Genomic DNA, 18,919 nt, shown 5'->3' with positions numbered 1-18,919 from the left:
CATCAATGTCGATTTGTTTCAGCTCAAACCCTCGTTGATGCTTCTGTCAATTTCAAAACCTCTAAGAATTTGGTTGAAATCTCGAATTGGCACTTTACACTGATCTTTTTTTTTTAATCTTATTTTGATCTAAATTTCAAAACTTTCAAAGAATGTTGTGTAAAAACGTTTATTTTCTTTTGAATATAATTTAGGGGAATTACACTCTATAACTCAAAAAAAAATTATAATTCATTCAATAGTCATATGTAAAGGTAATATAGTATGTATTTTCTATAATAATTACAATATTATCCCTTTCTTTATTACCCTCTACCACCACTTTTTATCACCACCTCCAGCTCCACCGCTGCCCACTATCTCCGGCAGACACCGCCGACCACCATCTTCGGCGATCACTTCCGGCAATCACCGCCAGAAACCACCTCCAGCCACCACCGCCGAAAAACACCTCCGCCTACATCCGCCGGAAACCATCTCCGGCCATCACTTCCAGCCACCACTACCGATAAACACTTCCGGTCACATCCGCCGGAAACCACCTCCGGCCACCTCCGCCGGAAACCACCTCCGGCCACCTCAGCTTAAAACCACCTCCGGCCACCTCCGTCTATCACCCTCCACCACCACCTCCTCTTCCTCCAAACCATCAACACCCTCCCCATTAGTCATTTTCCCTACCCCTTATGTCATATACTTAATTTATTGAATTAATATACTATATTCTTAAATATATTTTCAGTTTTGGTTATTACACTAATTCACCCTATAATTTAACATTATTAAAAAAAAAACCTCTATTGAACAGTAATCGTAATCGATCTCGGAACTACAGATTCTCTGTCCGAAGTTGCGTATCTGAACCCCAACATGCGCACAAGTTATTTTTCTCTTTTACCAAAATAGAGAGAGAGAGAACCGTGGAAATTGGATGAATTAATGTTACTTACGAAGACTTGACTTGTTTGGATTTTTCTATATTTTTAATAATTTTAAAATTATTTTTAATGTTTTCTTTTAAAATCCTATAAAATTTACTAGATATCCTCAGTTGTTGAACGGATACATATGAAAAGGTAACCGAAACATAGAGGATCACAAAATTCAGTGTCCACCCCAACCTTTAATGCATGAATATGATCAAAAAAAAATGTACATATATCTATTGATCTTTTTTTTTGGCAACCATCTATTGATCTTAATATCTAATTATATATATATTTTATTTTTACATATACAAATAAAAGACTATAAAGATAAATCAAACATGAACAATTGAGAACCTATATCTATGCATGCATTTCTTTCATCCCTTAATTACTCTTCATCCTGCATTAACACCGCATAAACCATGTCAACTCACTATATCACACAAGTGACAAGTATATACACACACATATGATATATATAGAGAGTTACTAGCTTATTGGATTTTTTTTGTTTGTTTTTAAAGACCTTTATATTTTGATTACCGATGAGATGCTCTTATATATCTCTTTAAGACGATTTGTCTACACGCTTATATGATCATATGAAAGATATATTTTTTCGAAACCCTAGCTAACAGTCTCGTGTTCACTCGTCTCCGTCTCCAAAACGACTGAGATAAGTATTATTATATGCTTTGTGATTATCAACGTACGCATGTCAATCTGGTATTTAATATACATGACTCATGCGTAGTGATGTTAAGATGGGTCTACCCTACCCATTAACACTCTGCCCATTTAGTATTATACCCTTTTATATGTTACCCATTTAGAACCATGTCCATTTATTTTTGTTGTTTTTACAAGTACCCATTTAGGCTTTTATGATTTTTTTTTCTACAATAATTTTTTGAACAGAGTTTAATCTGTTGCAAAGTTATAACATGCCCTGATGTCCAAAACGAGTTTGTTGCAAATTATAATAGTTAAAATTATAATTTGTTGCAAAGTTTAAAATTATAATATGTTTAAAAAAGGAACACAATACACAACAAAGTAATCAAACTACCAATGTAACCAAATACAAACATCTTCACAAGTCACAACCCAAACTGATTACCAAAAACAAGTCCTAAATCTCCTGATTACTCCCTGGGTAGTCCCTTGCCCACTCCTCTGTTACACAGTCAACTACTTTTTCCGTAGGGTCTATATATTCCTGCTTGACAGAGAGTAGAAAAAGAGGTAGTTGCTCAAAATAGGTAGTAGACAATGAAACAATTGATATACAAGGAGAGAGAGAGAGAGAAAGAGAGAGAGAGAGGATGTGCACGTCTCGTTTATGCTTATAACTCGAGAGATGCTTCATGAAATTTTGAGGGCTTTGGGAATCGAAATTGCAAGATTGTAGTTTAGCGTGGCAGATGATAACTCGCCCGTGTCACTGCACTTCTCCTGAACAAGTGGTGCGCTTCTGGTCTCATTATTATCATCATCCGCGTACCCTAGTAATCTTTCCCAAAACCATTCTCTACAAGTTTTCTTTTTTTGAATAAAATGTAAAATCTATTCGAAAAAGTAGTTTTTACATCAAGTGCAACATGTAGTTAATTCAAGTTTTGAAATGAAACTAGAGTTTGTGTTTACAAATTGGATAACTGAAAAGTGCTATTGGTGCCTTCAGCGCGAGTCCAACCACTTCTCCATACAGCGTGTGAGTTTCCCTCCATCTTGAAGCGAGAGCAGCCTGTTCCGGACCTGCCTGTCGAGATGTTTGATGAGCTGAGCAGAGCTATACAAGTTTTCAGGATTGTCAAATATTGATACTCGATTGAATAAACCAGAAAAGGTTGTATAGCATCCGTTTTTGTAGCCGGGTCAGATCCCAAGCCAAGACAGTGTGCACCAGATCATCACTGAAGCCGGAGCAGGATTTTGACCTCGCCAGTCCACCATATCCGCATACATGAGTGAGTTTATGCTTTCTGTTCCAGTACAGAGGAGAAAAGGATTATTTCAGCTATTAACCAAAACAAAGCAAAAAAACACAAAAATTGAGGTTAAATGGGTAGTTTTGTATGTAGATAAGGTGTATTGTTTTTGCTTTAAGTTATTTCAGACTCATGGTCAATTAAGTTTATTAGCAACAGAAGGTTTAAGAGATTGGAAATATATCGGTGATAGGCTAAAAAATCATGAGAAAAGTGTGGAACATATGGCTAATATGAGGATAATTTGGAATGATGTAAAAGTTAGATTTCAAAGTAATCTAACTATTGTTTAAGAATTCCAAAAAGAAAATGCAAAAGAAAAAGAACGTTGGAGACAAGTTTTATACAGAATAATTGTGAAATGTCTTTCCAAAAGAAATCTCACGTTTCGGGGTTCAACTAATAAACTTTATCAAGATAGTAATAGGGATGATTGAGATGATTGCTGAATTGAGTTTGATTATGCAGGATTATATTAGACGCATCCAAACTCAAGAGATACATCATCAATATCTTGGTCATAACATTCAAAATGAGCTGATTTCTCTTCTCGCTTATTAGGTCAGGTTTTCTATCACAAGTGTTATTAAAGAGGCAAAATACTTTTCTATTATCCTTGATTGTACACCCGACGTGAGTCATCAAGAACAAATGAGTATAATAGTACGATGTGTAAATATGTCAAATGAAAGGATAAAAATATAAGAGTATTTCTTAGAGTTTCTGAAAGTAGATAGTACCTCAGTACTAGGCCTCTTTTAAGAATTACAAAATGATCTTAAGTCACTTGATCTTGATATTAAGAATGTGAGAGGATAAGGTTACCATAATGGTTCTAATATAAAAGGAAAAGACCAAGGAGTTCAAGCGAATGCTAGAAATAAATCCGAAAGCATTGTTTATGCCATGTTCATGTCAAAGCTTGAATCTAGTTGTTAGTGACATGGAATATTCTTGCTTGAAAGCTGTATCTTTTTTTGGGATTGTGCAACACATATATACTTTATTTTCAGGCTCTACCAAAAGATGGAATGTTTTACTTAAGCATGTTCTATGTTTTACGGTAAAAAATCTTTCTAATACTCGATGGGAGAGTCGAATCAAAAGTGTCAAGGCTATAAGATATCAAACTCCTCAAATAAGGTCAGTTTTACTAGAATTATATACTTTGTGTGATGATGTTATATCAAATAGTGAAACTGAAATTTTGGTAGATGCACTTGAAAATTTTGAGTTTTTACTTGGGATAGTAATGTGGCATGACATTTTGTTTGCTATTAACTTGGTGAGTAAGAACTTACAAGCTAAAACTATGTGTATTGATAATGCAATGATGCAAGTAGAAGGTGTGATGTCTTTTTTTGAGAAATATAGAAATGATGGATGTTGATGTCGTATTTCCAAGTAAGCGTCGGAGGTTTAGGAAAAAACAGTTTGACGAGAACAGTAATGATGAAGTAATTCAAACACCCTACAATGCTTTTAAAATTGATTTTCTTTTTTATTGTAGTGGATATGTCAATCACTTAGAGATTTGAGGAAACGAGAACATTTGAGACTGTTTTTGGATTTTTATATAATTCAGTGAAACTAAAGTCACTTGATGCTATTGAATTAAGAGAAAGGTGCACTAATTTTCATAATACATTTTTTCATTGTGGTTCGTCGGATGTTGATTTGGATGACTTTTTCTCTGAGTTAAGAATATTGCATGTGACTTTATGGTATGAAGCAATGACACCTATTGAGGTTCTTGAGTTTGTAAAAAATATTGGTTGTTATCCAAACGTTGTTATTGATTCTCGACTTTTACTAACCATTCATGTGACAGCGGAAAGGAGTTTCTCTAAGCTAAAATTGCAGAAAAATTATTTGTGATCATCAATGTCTCAAGAAAGATTGAAAGGTTTAGCAATTTTATGGTTTTAAAAAGATGTATTAGAGAGTTTGGATTTTGAAACAATTATCAATGATTTTGCGTCTACAAAAGATAGAATGAAACATTTCATATGATTATTATTCTCCTGAAATAATTGATATTTTCTCTTTTGTTTCAGATCTAGCTACATTTCAGCACTATATCCTGTATAGACCAAAAACCTCTGATGGACGGTGGAAGAGGAGGCTAAGTCCACCTCACGACCATCCTCAAAAGTGTCCTCGCGTTACTTCTCCGAGACTTGTCGCCGTGGCACTCTAAGGACTAATCTGGTTGGTGGTGGTGGATACGGGAAAAAACAAGAAACCAAGTTCCTCCTATTCCACTTCTTCCGGCGAAAAGCCATCCAATATTAATTGCTAGCACCGATCTTATGGCTTTTGTACGTTCTCCCCACAATGCCCCTGTAGGGTTTTCACGTTTTGGTGGGATATGGTGGTGTATTACTCAACTCCACGCTGGTTTCTTGGAGACCAATTAAGTATGGCGGTTTGCTTTCGCATAGCCCTAGACCTACTGATTTCTTGGACAGCAAGTTTGTGGAGTGAAAGATATGACAATCTTGGTCATGGTGGTTGATCATGGAAGTAATGGAGAAGATAATCATCATAATGGCATCAAACGGCTGATATATTATTACACATATAATCTTATACCATATCACTAACTAGAACATCTAACCTAGAAACTCATTTTTTGGCTACAAGAGAAATAATATTTTAGTAGAGTGAGTGTTGGATCTGTCGATATTGGAATTGGAAGAATTTTTTTTATTGGATCTCTATTTATTAAATAAAACATGTTAATGATTTTAGAAAAGTAGATTTTATTATCATGCATGTACGTAGTGAATTTCCGGGTCTGTTCCGGTTTGAGGTTGCTCATACAAACCGGGTCTGATTTAGTAAATTACTTTATCTCCCGTTCCTAACAAAAATAGGAAAGAAGAAAGAACAAACAAAAAAAAGCTCGAGCTCTATAAATTGGTGTTTAATACTTGTGTTCGTTAACAAACAGATCGTTCCCTCCAAATCGAAACAACCGGTTCTCAAGAACCTTCTGGATAATTCCAATAACTTGAGTAAGAAGCTAGATAGAATAGGTATAAGGATTTAACTAATATTTGTTATCCTATTAGGTTAAGGAAGCTTTAAACCCATAAATAATAAACAAGAGCCTATGCGGGTGTTATTATTTTCTTCAAGTTCTTTTGATTTTACAAAACCAAGCTAGATCTTTCTTCTCCGGCTCATCGTTTTATGGATAATCTTAAAACTTTCTTCTCCGGCAAGGAACCTGATGGGTTCACAATTAAAGATACTTACGCCGCCTGGTATAGAACTTTGACGGAGGTACATCTACCTCTGATCTTGCGATCTATTTGTTCCGAAGATTCCTGCAGTAACCTCAAAGAGGTGAATTCAGGCGTGCTCAAACACCTTAACTCCTTCTACGATGACCTAGAGCGCCACGTCGATGAGAAAGCAATCAGCCACATCGTCTCCACTTCGTTGCACAGATCGCTCGAGTCGCCGCTTCTATTCCTGGGAGACCTCCATCCCATTATCTTCACTAACCTACTCAGAGATTTCTTGGACCCAGCGGTTCCAGAAGATACATCTACTGTTTTACTGGAACTGGAACGCTCGTCTGGATTTGTGAACGCGTGGAAAGATTCACCAACCGACGAGCTCAAACAAAGGCTCGAAGAGATAGAATGCAGTACAGAAACTATCGTGTGTGCCTTATTGGAAAAGACGAGATGTGTTCTGCGAGATAATTACGTGGCAAGAGTTATAGAAAATTGGATCTCCAGCCACCGTCATTCTCAAGAACAAGAAGGGAAGAGAAACAAAACAGCCAACCAAACGACGGCGGATGAGGGCTTCACCAAGGAGGTGACGGATGAACTTATTCTAATTTTCAAAGAAAGCAATAGGCGGAGAAAGAGTGTTATTGATAGCATTATGGAGGTACTAAATGAGCACCAGAAAACTGTATACCTTGAACGGCTTTTACATATCCTAGTTGGGATTAAAGATGAGGTTAGTCACCATTCTTGAACAAAAATAAGTTTAGTATTATCACTAGATTAAGGCTTTTCTTTTCAGCTAATTATACACGTTATGTCTAAATGTATTTTAGGTATATGGTTTTGATGATAATCAGGAAGCAAATAAAGTGCATCTTCTAAAGACACCAAAAAAAGGTAAATATATAGGGTTTCTTCTTGCATGTGCATCCTCCACTACTTTCTCCTTCTCTGTTCTCTCTCTCTCTGCTTTCATATAATTTTGTTTTGTTTTTTTGCTTTTTTTTTTTGTTTACGTGACAGATAAAATAGACTTGAGACTCATGCTCACCAATTTTATTGGTGGAATGATCACTGTTCCGACCTACCTTGACCTCAAGGGGACTATGACGAGAATGGATATACTTGGAGCAGTGATTGAGTTTGCTTCTGCTATATTTTGTGCTTTTGGGTCATCTTTGAACACATCAATGACTAAGGGACAACCTCTCTGGCAGTCAATTAAAGATTCAATCTGCACAGCCTTGTCCTTCTTATTGGGAGGGACAATTATCCTCATAGGGGGGTTTCTGATAAAGGACAGGCCATCCAAGATAATTGTCTCCATTGCAGCCACTTCTGCGTTGTTTGCTTTCATATTGCTTATCTTCTACTACAGCAACACCAAGCTTCAAAGAAAGAAACTCCAGAAATCTTTGTGGGGTAGGTTTTTTCAATGTAGTTCTTATAGCATGTAAACTTGGTTTGGCAGACTTTGTCCAATATTTGAAGAGATGAGGCCACCGCACGACCATCCTCAAAAGTGTCCTCGCGTTACTTCTCCGAGACTTGTCGCCGTGGCACTCTAAGGACTAATCTGGTTGGTGGTGGTGGATACGGGAAAAAAACAAGAAACCAAGTTCCTCCTATTCCACTTCTTCCGGAGAAAAGCCATCCAATATTAATTGCTAGCACCGATCTTATGGCTTTTGTACGTTCTCCCCACAATGCCCCTGTAGGGTTTTCACGTTTTGGTGGGATATGATGGTGTATTACTCAACTCCACGCTGGTTTCTTGGAGACCAATTAAGTATGGCGGTTTGCTTTCGCATAGCCCTAGACCTACTGATTTCTTGGACAGCAAGTTTGTGGAGTGAAAGATATGACAATCTTGGTCATGGTGGTTGATCATGGAAGTAATGGAGAAGATAATCATCATAATGGCACCAAACGGCTGATATATTATTACACACATAATCTTATACCATATCACTAACTAGAACATCTAACCTAGAAACTCATTTTTGGCTACAAGAAATAATATTTTAGTAGAGTGAGTGTTGGATCTGTCGATATTGGAATTGGAAGAATTTTTTTTATTGGATCTCTATTTATTAAATAAAACATGTTAATGATTTTAGAAAAGTAGATTTTATTATCATGCATGTACGTAGTGAATTAAATTGATTAAATTGTGTGTTGTTTCATTGTTTGGTGGGAAGCGTCTATATGTGTATGTGGGTTTGGAAAACTCATGATCTACGTCGTATCTTCGAAATTCTACTATATCGTGTTGTATTTTACATTTGCAGTTCTCTACCAGTTACTCTTCTAACGGTTAGTGATTTGGTTTTATTTATGAGCACCAGAACTTGCGTTACTTCTTCTTCTTTTCTGTGTCAACACAACCAAAACTCCCATATACTATTGGAAAATATAAAAATATACTATTGGAAAAAAAAATACGAGAGATGTATTAGATGAGAACAATACTATATAGACTAATAATAAATAAATAAACATATATATGTAGATAATATATTAAATAAATTACATTGAAGAAAATATGAATAGATAAAATTAAACAATNACTAACTAGAACATCTAACCTAGAAACTCATTTTTGGCTACAAGAAATAATATTTTAGTAGAGTGAGTGTTGGATCTGTCGATATTGGAATTGGAAGAATTTTTTTTATTGGATCTCTATTTATTAAATAAAACATGTTAATGATTTTAGAAAAGTAGATTTTATTATCATGCATGTACGTAGTGAATTAAATTGATTAAATTGTGTGTTGTTTCATTGTTTGGTGGGAAGCGTCTATATGTGTATGTGGGTTTGGAAAACTCATGATCTACGTCGTATCTTCGAAATTCTACTATATCGTGTTGTATTTTACATTTGCAGTTCTCTACCAGTTACTCTTCTAACGGTTAGTGATTTGGTTTTATTTATGAGCACCAGAACTTGCGTTACTTCTTCTTCTTTTCTGTGTCAACACAACCAAAACTCCCATATACTATTGGAAAATATAAAAATATACTATTGGAAAAAAAAATACGAGAGATGTATTAGATGAGAACAATACTATATAGACTAATAATAAATAAATAAACATATATATGTAGATAATATATTAAATAAATTACATTGAAGAAAATATGAATAGATAAAATTAAACAATTAATAGTACCATCTAACTTTAACTAAACTGATAGTTCTCATAACCCCTAGTATATCCAAAAATAACACTTATAACATCGAGAGATTTGGGGGAATGAATGAATGTATTATATGTTTCATAAGATTGTGTCAGCTTCACTGGAGTTTAGTTCGAAAATTTAATATGTGTGGGGTCAATCTTTAACCAAAAGTAAAGATGAGGACCTCTAATGCAAAATGTTGAAGCATTGTTTCAGATGCTAAAAATCTTGTTTTTTTTAATCCATAAATTGTTCATCTTTATTGTTCTTCTGCGATTTACACAAAGGTAGAGAAGTTTTTAAACCCATGAATCTCTCTGTACTTCTCTCTGTCTATGTGTGTTTGTTATTATGTCGTTTATGCAATTGGCAAGTTTATCACTTGAGATCTATCATCTTCTAATAGTTGCACATCATGTGTTTGTATAAATGCCTAAGAGAGCTGCTTGCTCTGAGTTTCCTATTTTCTATTAGCTTTTTTGGTTTTGTGGACGACAATTAGATAGTTTGGTATTTAAATTTTGATCCTTTCTTTGATCTTGTTTAGGACATCATGACATTCTGAGAGATCGGTAGATGATGACGCTTACTCAACTGGTTCCTTCTACTTCAGACAAGCTCTTCTTTTTCTCCAGCTTCCTCCACCCTTCAACGCCTCTGGAGATTCGAAGATGTAGCATCAGTACTAAAACCCGTTCCAAGAAACTCGGAAGTCTGTCTTTAAACATCTCATGTGCAGCTCACAAGATTGTTAGGAGTCCATCTTTAGACAGACATGTAGTGAAGCAGAACAGAGTTCGGTTTGTGCAGAAGTTGAAAACTTTACTTCTCTCCAAACCAAAGCATTACGTACCTATTCAGATCCTCTACAAATGCAGATCTTACCTCGGCATCGAAAACCCTCGTGCAATTATATCCATGATCCGTCGGTATCCCACAGTCTTCCAGCTTTTTACAACACCTACGCCACATTTGCCTATGAATGCCACTAAGCCTTTATCTCAACTCTGTGTCCGTATGACATCGGCTGCATCATCCCTTGCAATGCAAGAATTGAATCTCAAGTCTGAGATTTCTGATAAATTGGCTACTAAACTCCAGAAGCTGCTAATGTTGTCATCTCACCGCAGGTTGCTTTTGTCTAAACTTGTTCACATTGGACCAGATTTTGGCTTCCCTCCTAATTTCAGGTCCAGGCTCTGCAATGACTATCCGGACAAGTTCAAGACTGTGGATACATCCTATGGAAGAGCGCTTGAACTTGTCTCGTGGGATCCAGAGTTGGCGAACCAAATGCCATGTCCTGAAGTTGATGGGGGTTTGATTGTTGATCGTCCTTTGAAGTTCAAGCGTTTGAATCTTCGTAAAGGTTTAAACTTGAAGAGGCGTCACCAAGATTTCTTGATAAGATTCAGAGAATCACCTGATGTGTGTCCTTACAAAATGTCATCTGAGTGTCTGGCGAACGAGTCAGTCGAGGCCGAGAAGCGAGCGTGCGCAGTTGTAAGAGAGGTGTTGGGGTTAACGGTTGAGAAAAGAACGCTGATAGACAATTTGACACATTTCAGGAAGGAGTTTTCTTTACCAAACAAGTTAAGAGCGTTGATAGTGAGGCATCCAGAGCTATTCTATGTGAGTGTAAAAGGCACGAGAGACTCTGTGTTTCTAGTCGAAGCATACAGCGACAATGGTGATCTTCTAGAGAAAGATGATACATTGGTGATCAGAGAACGTTTGGTAGATCTTATTCAAGAAGGTAAGAGAAATAGACGTGAACGGAGAAGAAAACTTGGTGATAAAAACAGAGAAGACTATATCAATGATAATGACAGAGATGAATCTATTATTGATGATTATAATAGAGATCGGGATGATGAATATGAAGATGTGTTTGAGAATTTGTTTGATTCAGAAGATTCAGGTGTGGAATATCGTTTCGACGAAGAAGATGATGATGAGGCGTGGGTTAATAACGGTGAAAATGTAGAGTATTGGAGTAGAAAGCTTTCTTCTTCTTCAGGTAGTAACATTGATAAAGCAAAGAGTGGTGTAGAATCATGGTGATTAAAATGTTTAAGAAAAAAGTAGAAATGCTCTCTGTCTCTCCTAGTCTTATAGGTAAACAACTTGTAACAAATGTAACGCAAGTGGCACAGTAATTTTACCAACAAAATTGTCACTGTTATGAAGCGGTAATAATTTAAATTGAGCTCTGTGTTGTAAACTTGTAATACGTTGAGTGGGGCTTACGAAGAATGAAAGGAAGAGGCCTTTTTATCGAAAAGGCCCATTAAGATTGTTAACCCTGTTCAAAAGTCCCACATCGCTTAGGTGAAAGAAGAAGCTGTGTTTATATATCGATAGAGTCGAGTATGTGATTGTTCCTTCGGGGACCTCCGATAAAATTGGAACGATACAGAGAAGATTAGCATGGCTCCTGCATCAAGGATGACACGCACAAATCGAGAAATTATCCAAATTTTTTTTTGCCAAATTTTTCCAGTTCGGGGTTTAACGTTTCTTGTAGAACCCTAAAATTTTACTTAATACACTAGAGCTGGAACTTGTATAAGCTAAGACAATTTGATTGGTTCGTTGTTGCAGAGTTCTAATGGTGGGAGAGACTTTCTGTCTCTGTTTGTTTCGAGACGGCGACACAACCAATTCGTTTTTGTTAACCAGATTACGGGTACGAATTGTATTGAGCGAGATTCCGGTTAAGTAATAAACCAACGGGTTCGACCTGTGCCGTTACCATCTAGTTGGTGAGAGGGTTTCTGGATAACTAATGTGTGTGTGTAAGAAACTGAAGGTACAAATAGTTGAGAAGGTTAGTGGAAATGTTTTTTTTCTTTCTTTTTTGATCAAAGTGGACATGTTAAGAGTAGAAAAATCATCAACCTTTTGATATTTGTATATTCGAAAATTTGTTGATTACACAAGAACACAAGTGCTACTGTTTGTTATCTTATTCTCACTGAGAAGAGCGAATTAGCATACAAAACTGTGCGCGTTCCCTTTCTTATTTTCTCAACTGTTGTTCAAGTCTCTCTATGGCTGCGCCAACACCACTTGTGACCTCGCCGTGGTGGCTTGTGTCCTCGTTATTGCCTTCGTTTGCTTTCTGCATGAGCTTCACTTGTAACCACCCTGTAGAATCAATGTTGTTTTCACTTTTAGTTCTAGCCAGCTTTCCAAAACTCCCGGATGCTTTCTAATATGGTAATAACTTGTAAGACTTAATTATGCAAGACGCAAAGTGATTACCAAGAGGGAAGCAGACTGTGGCTCCAAGAACTGAACCAAGCAACACATTTCGCGCACGCCAAGCAAGAGACCCAGGCACTGCCATATTTGATTAGAGATAAACGATACGTTAGAAACACAAAAAGTTAACATCTTCTTAAATCTAATTAGCCACAACTCCAAAAAAAGAGGATGCAAAGAGTATGGGATGTATCAGTACTGATTAGGCCAAACACTGCAGCAGTAGCAGAACCAGCTCCAACGACATTAAAAACATAATGGACTCCTCGTGTCTCAGCTAAAAAGTTTTGTAGACTGAAGAACGAGGCAGTGAACATCCCAAGACGCATCCCTCCAATAAGAGAACCACGAGTTACTCGGATGAATCTTTTCTCCATAGCATCTCGCATCAACCTGTGTTGTTCACGTTTATCCTGTGTACTACCCATCTTCAACATCACTTCAGCATCTTTACTCTGTTTCAATCCACAGGCACTGATATTAAGCATGGGAGATCAAATTCAGCTAAAAAGTCTTAACCTTTTTGATATCTTATGGGTTCAGTTCATTTACTAATACTAGCATACACAAAGATAGTGGAATCTCAGATCGTCTAAACCTATCTAGTGCCTGAAAAGTAACCAACTTTAATCTGAAAAATGGAATGCAGACATACCACAGAAGCAGAAGCTTCTTTGCTGCCTCCATATAGCAATCCTGCAAAGACCCCAACCACAGTTGCTGTTCCCCAGTTTGGATTCCCAGCTAATCTTGAAGAATTCTGTTTCATAATAACACAATCAACCCACTTTAAAACCTGAACTTTCCATAATGACAATCACAACAACAAATTCAAAATCATCGATTTGTCAATGCGTAAAATCGAAAAAAGAAATGAAATTTCAAGTAAGAGATCCCGATTCGTATGATCCTAATCGGTGTATTTGAGCAATAAAACCCTAAACCCGTTTCTAGCATAAGGAATTGTATATATATATAGAGAGAGAGAGAGAGAACAAAATAATCTCACGCCTGGGATGGGTTCTTCAGGTTTTTCTACCGCTTCCATTGATCTAACAGTGTCGAAGTCGCCAAAGTAAACGAGAAAGATGAAATTCGAATCTCCCCCTCCGCTGTTATCGAAAGGTAGAAGACGACGAGGACATTTTCATTAATCGTCGCCGATCAATCTTAACCGATCTTTCCTAAACCGACTGAGTCTGTCTTAACCGGTCGATTAAACCAATTCTTTATGTTTTTATTTTAAAAACTCCGAAACGACGTCGTTATTGTCTTCCTTGCTCCTATGTTCTTCTCTGTTTTGCTTTAGCCGCCGGGAAACAAATTCGGTAGAGAGAGAGTTCGGCATGGACGCAGCACATTGCTATCTCGAAGGAAACGCCGACGCTGTTGAGTTCTGTCCTCACGAGCCTTACGTGAACTTGCTTGCAGCTTCTACTTACACACTCCAAGAAGGAGATTCTCCCTCTCGATCTGGTTCTGTGTATCTATTTGACGTCGGAGATGGGGAAGATGTTGGTTTGAATCTTCTTCAGAGGATTGACACCGCCGGAGTTTTCGATATCCGGTGGAGTCGTGACAACGATGGAGGCGGAAACGTGGCGCTTGCTCAAGCTGATGCTGATGGATGCTTGAGAGTTTACAAGATCGATGACACTGAAGTTAAAGGTAATGTTTTTAAAATCTTGTAAGCTCATTATAGTAGATGAACATGGTAACTTAGGTTAAAAACTTCTTCTTTTGATGCTGCTGATGAGTTTATGAGTAGTCTATTGAAACAAGATTGAAGCTTTCAATGCAATTGGATCAATTGTTTAATGTGCATCTAAGTTCTGTTTGTGATATGAGTAAAGTTTTATCCTTTGAAACAGGTTACTCTCTGAGAGAAGTCGCTGGTGAAAAGATAAGCTCATCAATGTGTCTTTGTTTGGATTGGAATCAATCATCAACATCAATCGTAGTTGGTTTATCAGATGGCTCTGCTTCAGTTGTTTCATTCACTGATTCTAATCTAGAGACAGTTCAAGAATGGAAAGGGCATGACTTTGAGCTTTGGACGGCCTCATTTGATCTTAACAATGCTAATTTAGTCTACACTGGATCAGATGATTGCAAGTTCAGCTGTTGGGATATCAGAGATAGTCCAACCGAGAATCGTGTTTTTCAGAATTCCAAAGTTCATACGATGGGTGTTTGCTGTATTTCCCCAAGTCCAAGTGATCCTTACTCTATATTCACTGGTAGTTATGATGAAACACTAAGAGTGTGGGACACGAGGTCTGTTACTAGACCTGTGAACGAAACATCGTTGTCTCTAGGTGGAGGAGTGTGGAGAATCAAGCATCATCCTTCTCTGAGCGGTGTTGTATTGGCTGCTTGTATGCACAACGGTTTTGCTGTAGCGAAGGTTAGTGATGGGAAAGGTGAAGTGTTGGAGAGTTATAACAAGCATGATTCTCTTGCTTATGGAGCAGATTGGTACCGAGGGAAAGGTCAGAAGCAAAGCGTTGTGGCAACTTGTTCGTTCTATGATCGCCTTCTTCGATTATGGATGCCAGAAAACTGCATTTGAGCTCTGAAGTTTGGATATCAACATTGCTATTGTATGATTGTTGTTGCCTAGATTATCGAATTTCGAATCACTATGTTTACAATAAGAGCTTCATAATTGGATTTGGTTAAATCAGCACATATTTCTTATTTTACGTTGTTGAATACAGAAGCAAAATTCTTGCTATAACAACTCCGCCTGATGCAGGAGACGGTTAACAAGTTCTTTCTAGATATTTTCCTATTTTAGTGTTTTCCTTTTCTAATTAGGATTCTAGTAATTTTCCTATTTTATGCAGTAGGCTTTCTCTATATATAGAGAGCTAGGTCTTATGTTTTAGACAACTATTATTCATTCTTATCAATCAAAAGTCTTGAATTTTCGAGCTTTACCTTTCTGGTGGATTCCAGAGCATATTTCTTCAAGTTTGTCGCTTGCAAACTTGATTCTTTAATTCTAGAACCAACGCTTGTTGTTCTAGTGCATTCCGACTGTGTCACCGCCAATGTCGTCCAGTGGTTCAGCTCAGGAGAGTGTTAACTCAAATCTTTATTCCATTAATCTAACCAAACCTTGGGATGTTTTGTGTAAANCTATTATTCATTCTTATCAATCAAAAGTCTTGAATTTTCGAGCTTTACCTTTCTGGTGGATTCCAGAGCATATTTCTTCAAGTTTGTCGCTTGCAAACTTGATTCTTTAATTCTAGAACCAACGCTTGTTGTTCTAGTGCATTCCGACTGCGTCAAGTGGTATCAGAGCAGGCTTTTTCCTTCTCTTTTTGAAGCTTGATCAGCTATGGGTGATCGACCGTTAACCGAAGCCGACATGGAGGGTTTAAGAGGTGAACTCGCCAATTTCAACACTCAGATGGCGGATCTGTTGACAGCGCTTAACAATCAGTTTGCGGCTTTACCCCAGCAGATTGCTAACGCGATATAGAGAGGAGGAGAACAAAGGGGACCAAATCCAAATCAACAAGGAGGAAATAATCCGGCTGTTGTGGTACCAGCTCGGGTCCAACAAGGTGGAAACAATCAACGACCCGGTGGAAACAATCGACAACAAGGCAGGCACAACCGTATGGTTGTTGACAATTCCAGCTCGGAGGAGGACTCTGAAGAAAAAATTGTGGAAGAAGAAGTTGAGCAAAGAATCGTCAAGGAAATCATGACTATCGAGTCAAAGCTGATATTCCATTGTTCAACGGAACTATGGGAGTTGAGGAGTTCTTGGATTGGCAGATCGACGTTGATAGATTTTTCGAGGTCATGGAGGTTCCTGAGAATAAGCAAGTTAAGATGGTGGCAATTAGGTTGAAAAAAACTGTTGCCGTGTGGTGGGATAAACTTGTTGTTCAAAGGCAAAGACAAAGGAAAGGACCAGTCAAGACATGGAGGCGAATGAAACAGCTCATGATGGAAAAGTTCTTGCCTGAGGACTATGAACAGATTCTCTATAAGATGTATATTGAGTGTGTTCAAGGAAAGAGGACTGTGACAGAATATACAGCAGAGTTCTTGCGATTCTCAGAGCGCAATGATTTAGAAGAGACAGAAAATCAGAAAGTTGCAAGATACATTAGTGGGCTGAAGAGTTCTATACAGGAGAGGATAGGTTTACAAACTGTATGGACTGTGCAAGAGGCTTCTAGTCTAGCTTTGAAAGCTGAGTTAATGGAAAAATCTCCTCGTACTTTTACTTCATTCAGAAGATACCCGCCCCAGAATAATTCTGAATTATCTGGAGATAAAGAGAAGAGTGCAATGGCAAAGGATACTAGCCTTGGGCACAAAGGAGCTGGAAGCTCTAACACTGGTTCTAGTAATGCTCACCAAAGCAAAGCACCGATCCAGAAGCAAGGTAATAATTATGCAAGACCATCCATCGATAAGTGTTTCCGTTGCCAAGGACAAGGTCATAAATCGAATGTTTGTCCCAGTCGAAGAACGGTTGCATTCTTAGAAGAAGAAGAAGAGGATGATTTTGCGGAGAATGATGAGTATGAGGGAGTTGAATTTGCGCAAGAGGAATCTGAGGACAGAATCAACATTGTTTTACAGCGACTGTTGCTATCATCCCAAGAAGAAGGACAACGCAAGAATCTGTTTAAAACGCATTGTTCTATTCAGAACAAGGTGTGCAATGTGATCATTGACAATGGGTGTTCCGAGAATTTAGTTTCTCAAAAGCTGGTGGATTATTTGAAACTGCCCACGACTCGTCATGAGAAACCATATGGTCTCGGATGGGTGAAGAAAGGATCTAAAGTAGGGGTTAGCGAAACTTGCAAAATTCCTTTATCAATTGGTAAGCATTACAAAGAAGAGATAATCTGTGATGTTTTGGATATGGATGTTTGTCATATTCTCCTTGGGCGACCATGGCAGTATGATAACGACATTACGTACCGAGGACGTGACAATGTGATTATGTTTACATGGGGGACTCATAAGATTGCAATGGCTCCTGTAAAGAATTTTGGTAGTGTCACAAAGGAGAAGAAGTCAAGCTTCCTCGTCATGTCATATGATGATAAAGAACTTGACAAGTCGGTTAAGGAATCGAAGTGTTTTTATCCAATTGTGATCAAAGGGGTGATGAGTGCCGTGATGGAGGAGACAACAACTCCACATGAGGTGTTAGAAATTTTGGAAGATTACAAGGAGTTAGTTGCGGAAGAGCTGCCTAACGACCTACCTCCTATGCGTGATATTCAGCATCACATTGACTTGATTCCAGGTTCTAGCCTACCTAATCTTCCCCACTATCGACTTAGTCCTAAGGAGAACGAAATTGTAAGGGACCAGATTGAAGATTTGCTGAGGAAAGGGTTAATCCGCGAGAGCATGAGCCCTTGTGTTGTACCGGTTCTTCTCGTTCCAAAGAAGGGTAATCAGTGGCGAATGTGTGTTGATTCTAGAGCCATTAACAAGATAACAATCAAGTACCGGTTTCCTATCCCTAGATTAGAAGATATGCTTGATGAACTAAACGGAGCGAAGTTATTTTCGAAAATCGATCTACAAAGTGGATACCACCAAATTCGCATCAGGCCTGGAGACGAATGGAAGACTGCTTTTAAGAGCAAAGACGGATTGTATGAATGGTTGGTAATGCCTTTTGGATTATCAAATGCTCCTAGCACTTTCATGAGGATGATGAATCAGATTTTTTGTCCTTTTATTGGATCTTTTGTAGTAGTTTACTTCGATGATATTTTGATCTATAGCAAAACCAGGGACGACCATTTGGGGCATTTAAAGCAGGTTTTGCAAGTTCTCCAAGAAAATCAGTTGTACGTGAACCTAAAGAAGTGTACATTCTGCACAAACAAGTTGTTATTTCTGGGGTTTGTCGTTGGTGAGGATGGGATTCAGGTGGACGAAGCCAAAGTGAGTGCAATCCAAGATTGGCTTGTTCCTAAATCCGTAACTGAAGTACGTAGTTTTCATGGTCTTGCTACCTTCTATAGAAGGTTTGTGAGAGACTTCAGTACCATTACTGCGCCTATTACAGAGTGTTTGAAGAAGGGAAAGTTTCAATGGGGTCCGGAACAAGACGAGAGCTTTGCATTGATTAAGGAGAAGCTTTGTACTGCTCCAGTATTAGCATTACCGGATTTTGATAAAGTGTTTCAAGTGGAGTGTGACGCAAGTGGCGTGGGAATAGGGGCTGTACTGTCACAAGAGAAGCGACTTGTCGCTTTCTTTAGTGAAAAGCTAAGTGAAGCACGCCAGAAGT

At 37.8% G+C, this 18,919-nt stretch overlaps 3 protein-coding genes across 3 annotated transcripts; 2 read left to right on the top strand and 1 right to left on the bottom strand.

Annotated features, from left to right (window-relative positions):
- LOC104726911 (protein ROOT PRIMORDIUM DEFECTIVE 1-like) lies at positions 9,401 to 11,566 on the top strand. The gene is made up of 2 exons (XM_010445878.2): positions 9,401 to 9,644; positions 9,905 to 11,566. The coding sequence occupies exon 2, from the start codon at positions 9,934 to 9,936 to the stop codon at positions 11,419 to 11,421; it is 1,488 nt and encodes a 495-aa protein (XP_010444180.1). The 5' UTR covers positions 9,401 to 9,644; positions 9,905 to 9,933; the 3' UTR covers positions 11,422 to 11,566.
- LOC104726909 lies at positions 12,248 to 13,775 on the bottom strand. Its single transcript, XM_010445876.1, has 5 exons — positions 13,634 to 13,775; positions 13,280 to 13,384; positions 12,824 to 13,079; positions 12,625 to 12,702; positions 12,248 to 12,507 (listed from the first exon to the last, which is right to left on the bottom strand). Exons 1-5 carry the CDS (start codon positions 13,670 to 13,672, stop codon positions 12,380 to 12,382), a joined length of 606 nt encoding a protein of 201 aa, XP_010444178.1. The 5' UTR covers positions 13,673 to 13,775; the 3' UTR covers positions 12,248 to 12,379.
- On the top strand, positions 13,888 to 15,313 carry LOC104726910 (diphthine methyltransferase homolog). Its single transcript, XM_019232827.1, has 2 exons — positions 13,888 to 14,292; positions 14,496 to 15,313. Exons 1-2 carry the CDS (start codon positions 13,971 to 13,973, stop codon positions 15,194 to 15,196), a joined length of 1,023 nt encoding a protein of 340 aa, XP_019088372.1. The 5' UTR covers positions 13,888 to 13,970; the 3' UTR covers positions 15,197 to 15,313.

The sequence above is a fragment of the Camelina sativa genome, chromosome 11 (assembly GCF_000633955.1).
Source record: "Camelina sativa cultivar DH55 chromosome 11, Cs, whole genome shotgun sequence".
Lineage (NCBI taxonomy): Eukaryota > Viridiplantae > Streptophyta > Magnoliopsida > Brassicales > Brassicaceae > Camelina > Camelina sativa.
This window is presented reverse-complemented; position numbering and strand designations above follow the sequence as displayed.

Excerpts from the sequence above, each read along its gene's own strand:
- LOC104726911 (XM_010445878.2), top strand. The coding sequence starts at position 9,934 with ATGATGACGCTTACTCAACTGGTTCCTTCTACTTCAGACAAGCTCTTC.
- LOC104726909 (XM_010445876.1), bottom strand. The coding sequence starts at position 13,672 with ATGGAAGCGGTAGAAAAACCTGAAGAACCCATCCCAGGC. Across the intron at positions 13,080-13,279 it reads AAGAAGCTTCTGCTTCTGTG|AGTAAAGATGCTGAAGTGAT; the intron begins GTATGTCTGCAT and ends GGATTGAAACAG. Across the intron at positions 12,703-12,823 it reads TGCAGTGTTTGGCCTAATCA|TGCCTGGGTCTCTTGCTTGG; the intron begins GTACTGATACAT and ends CAAATATGGCAG.
- LOC104726910 (XM_019232827.1), top strand. The coding sequence starts at position 13,971 with ATGGACGCAGCACATTGCTATCTCGAAGGAAACGCCGACGCTGTTGAG. Across the intron at positions 14,293-14,495 it reads CGATGACACTGAAGTTAAAG|GTTACTCTCTGAGAGAAGTC; the intron begins GTAATGTTTTTA and ends CCTTTGAAACAG.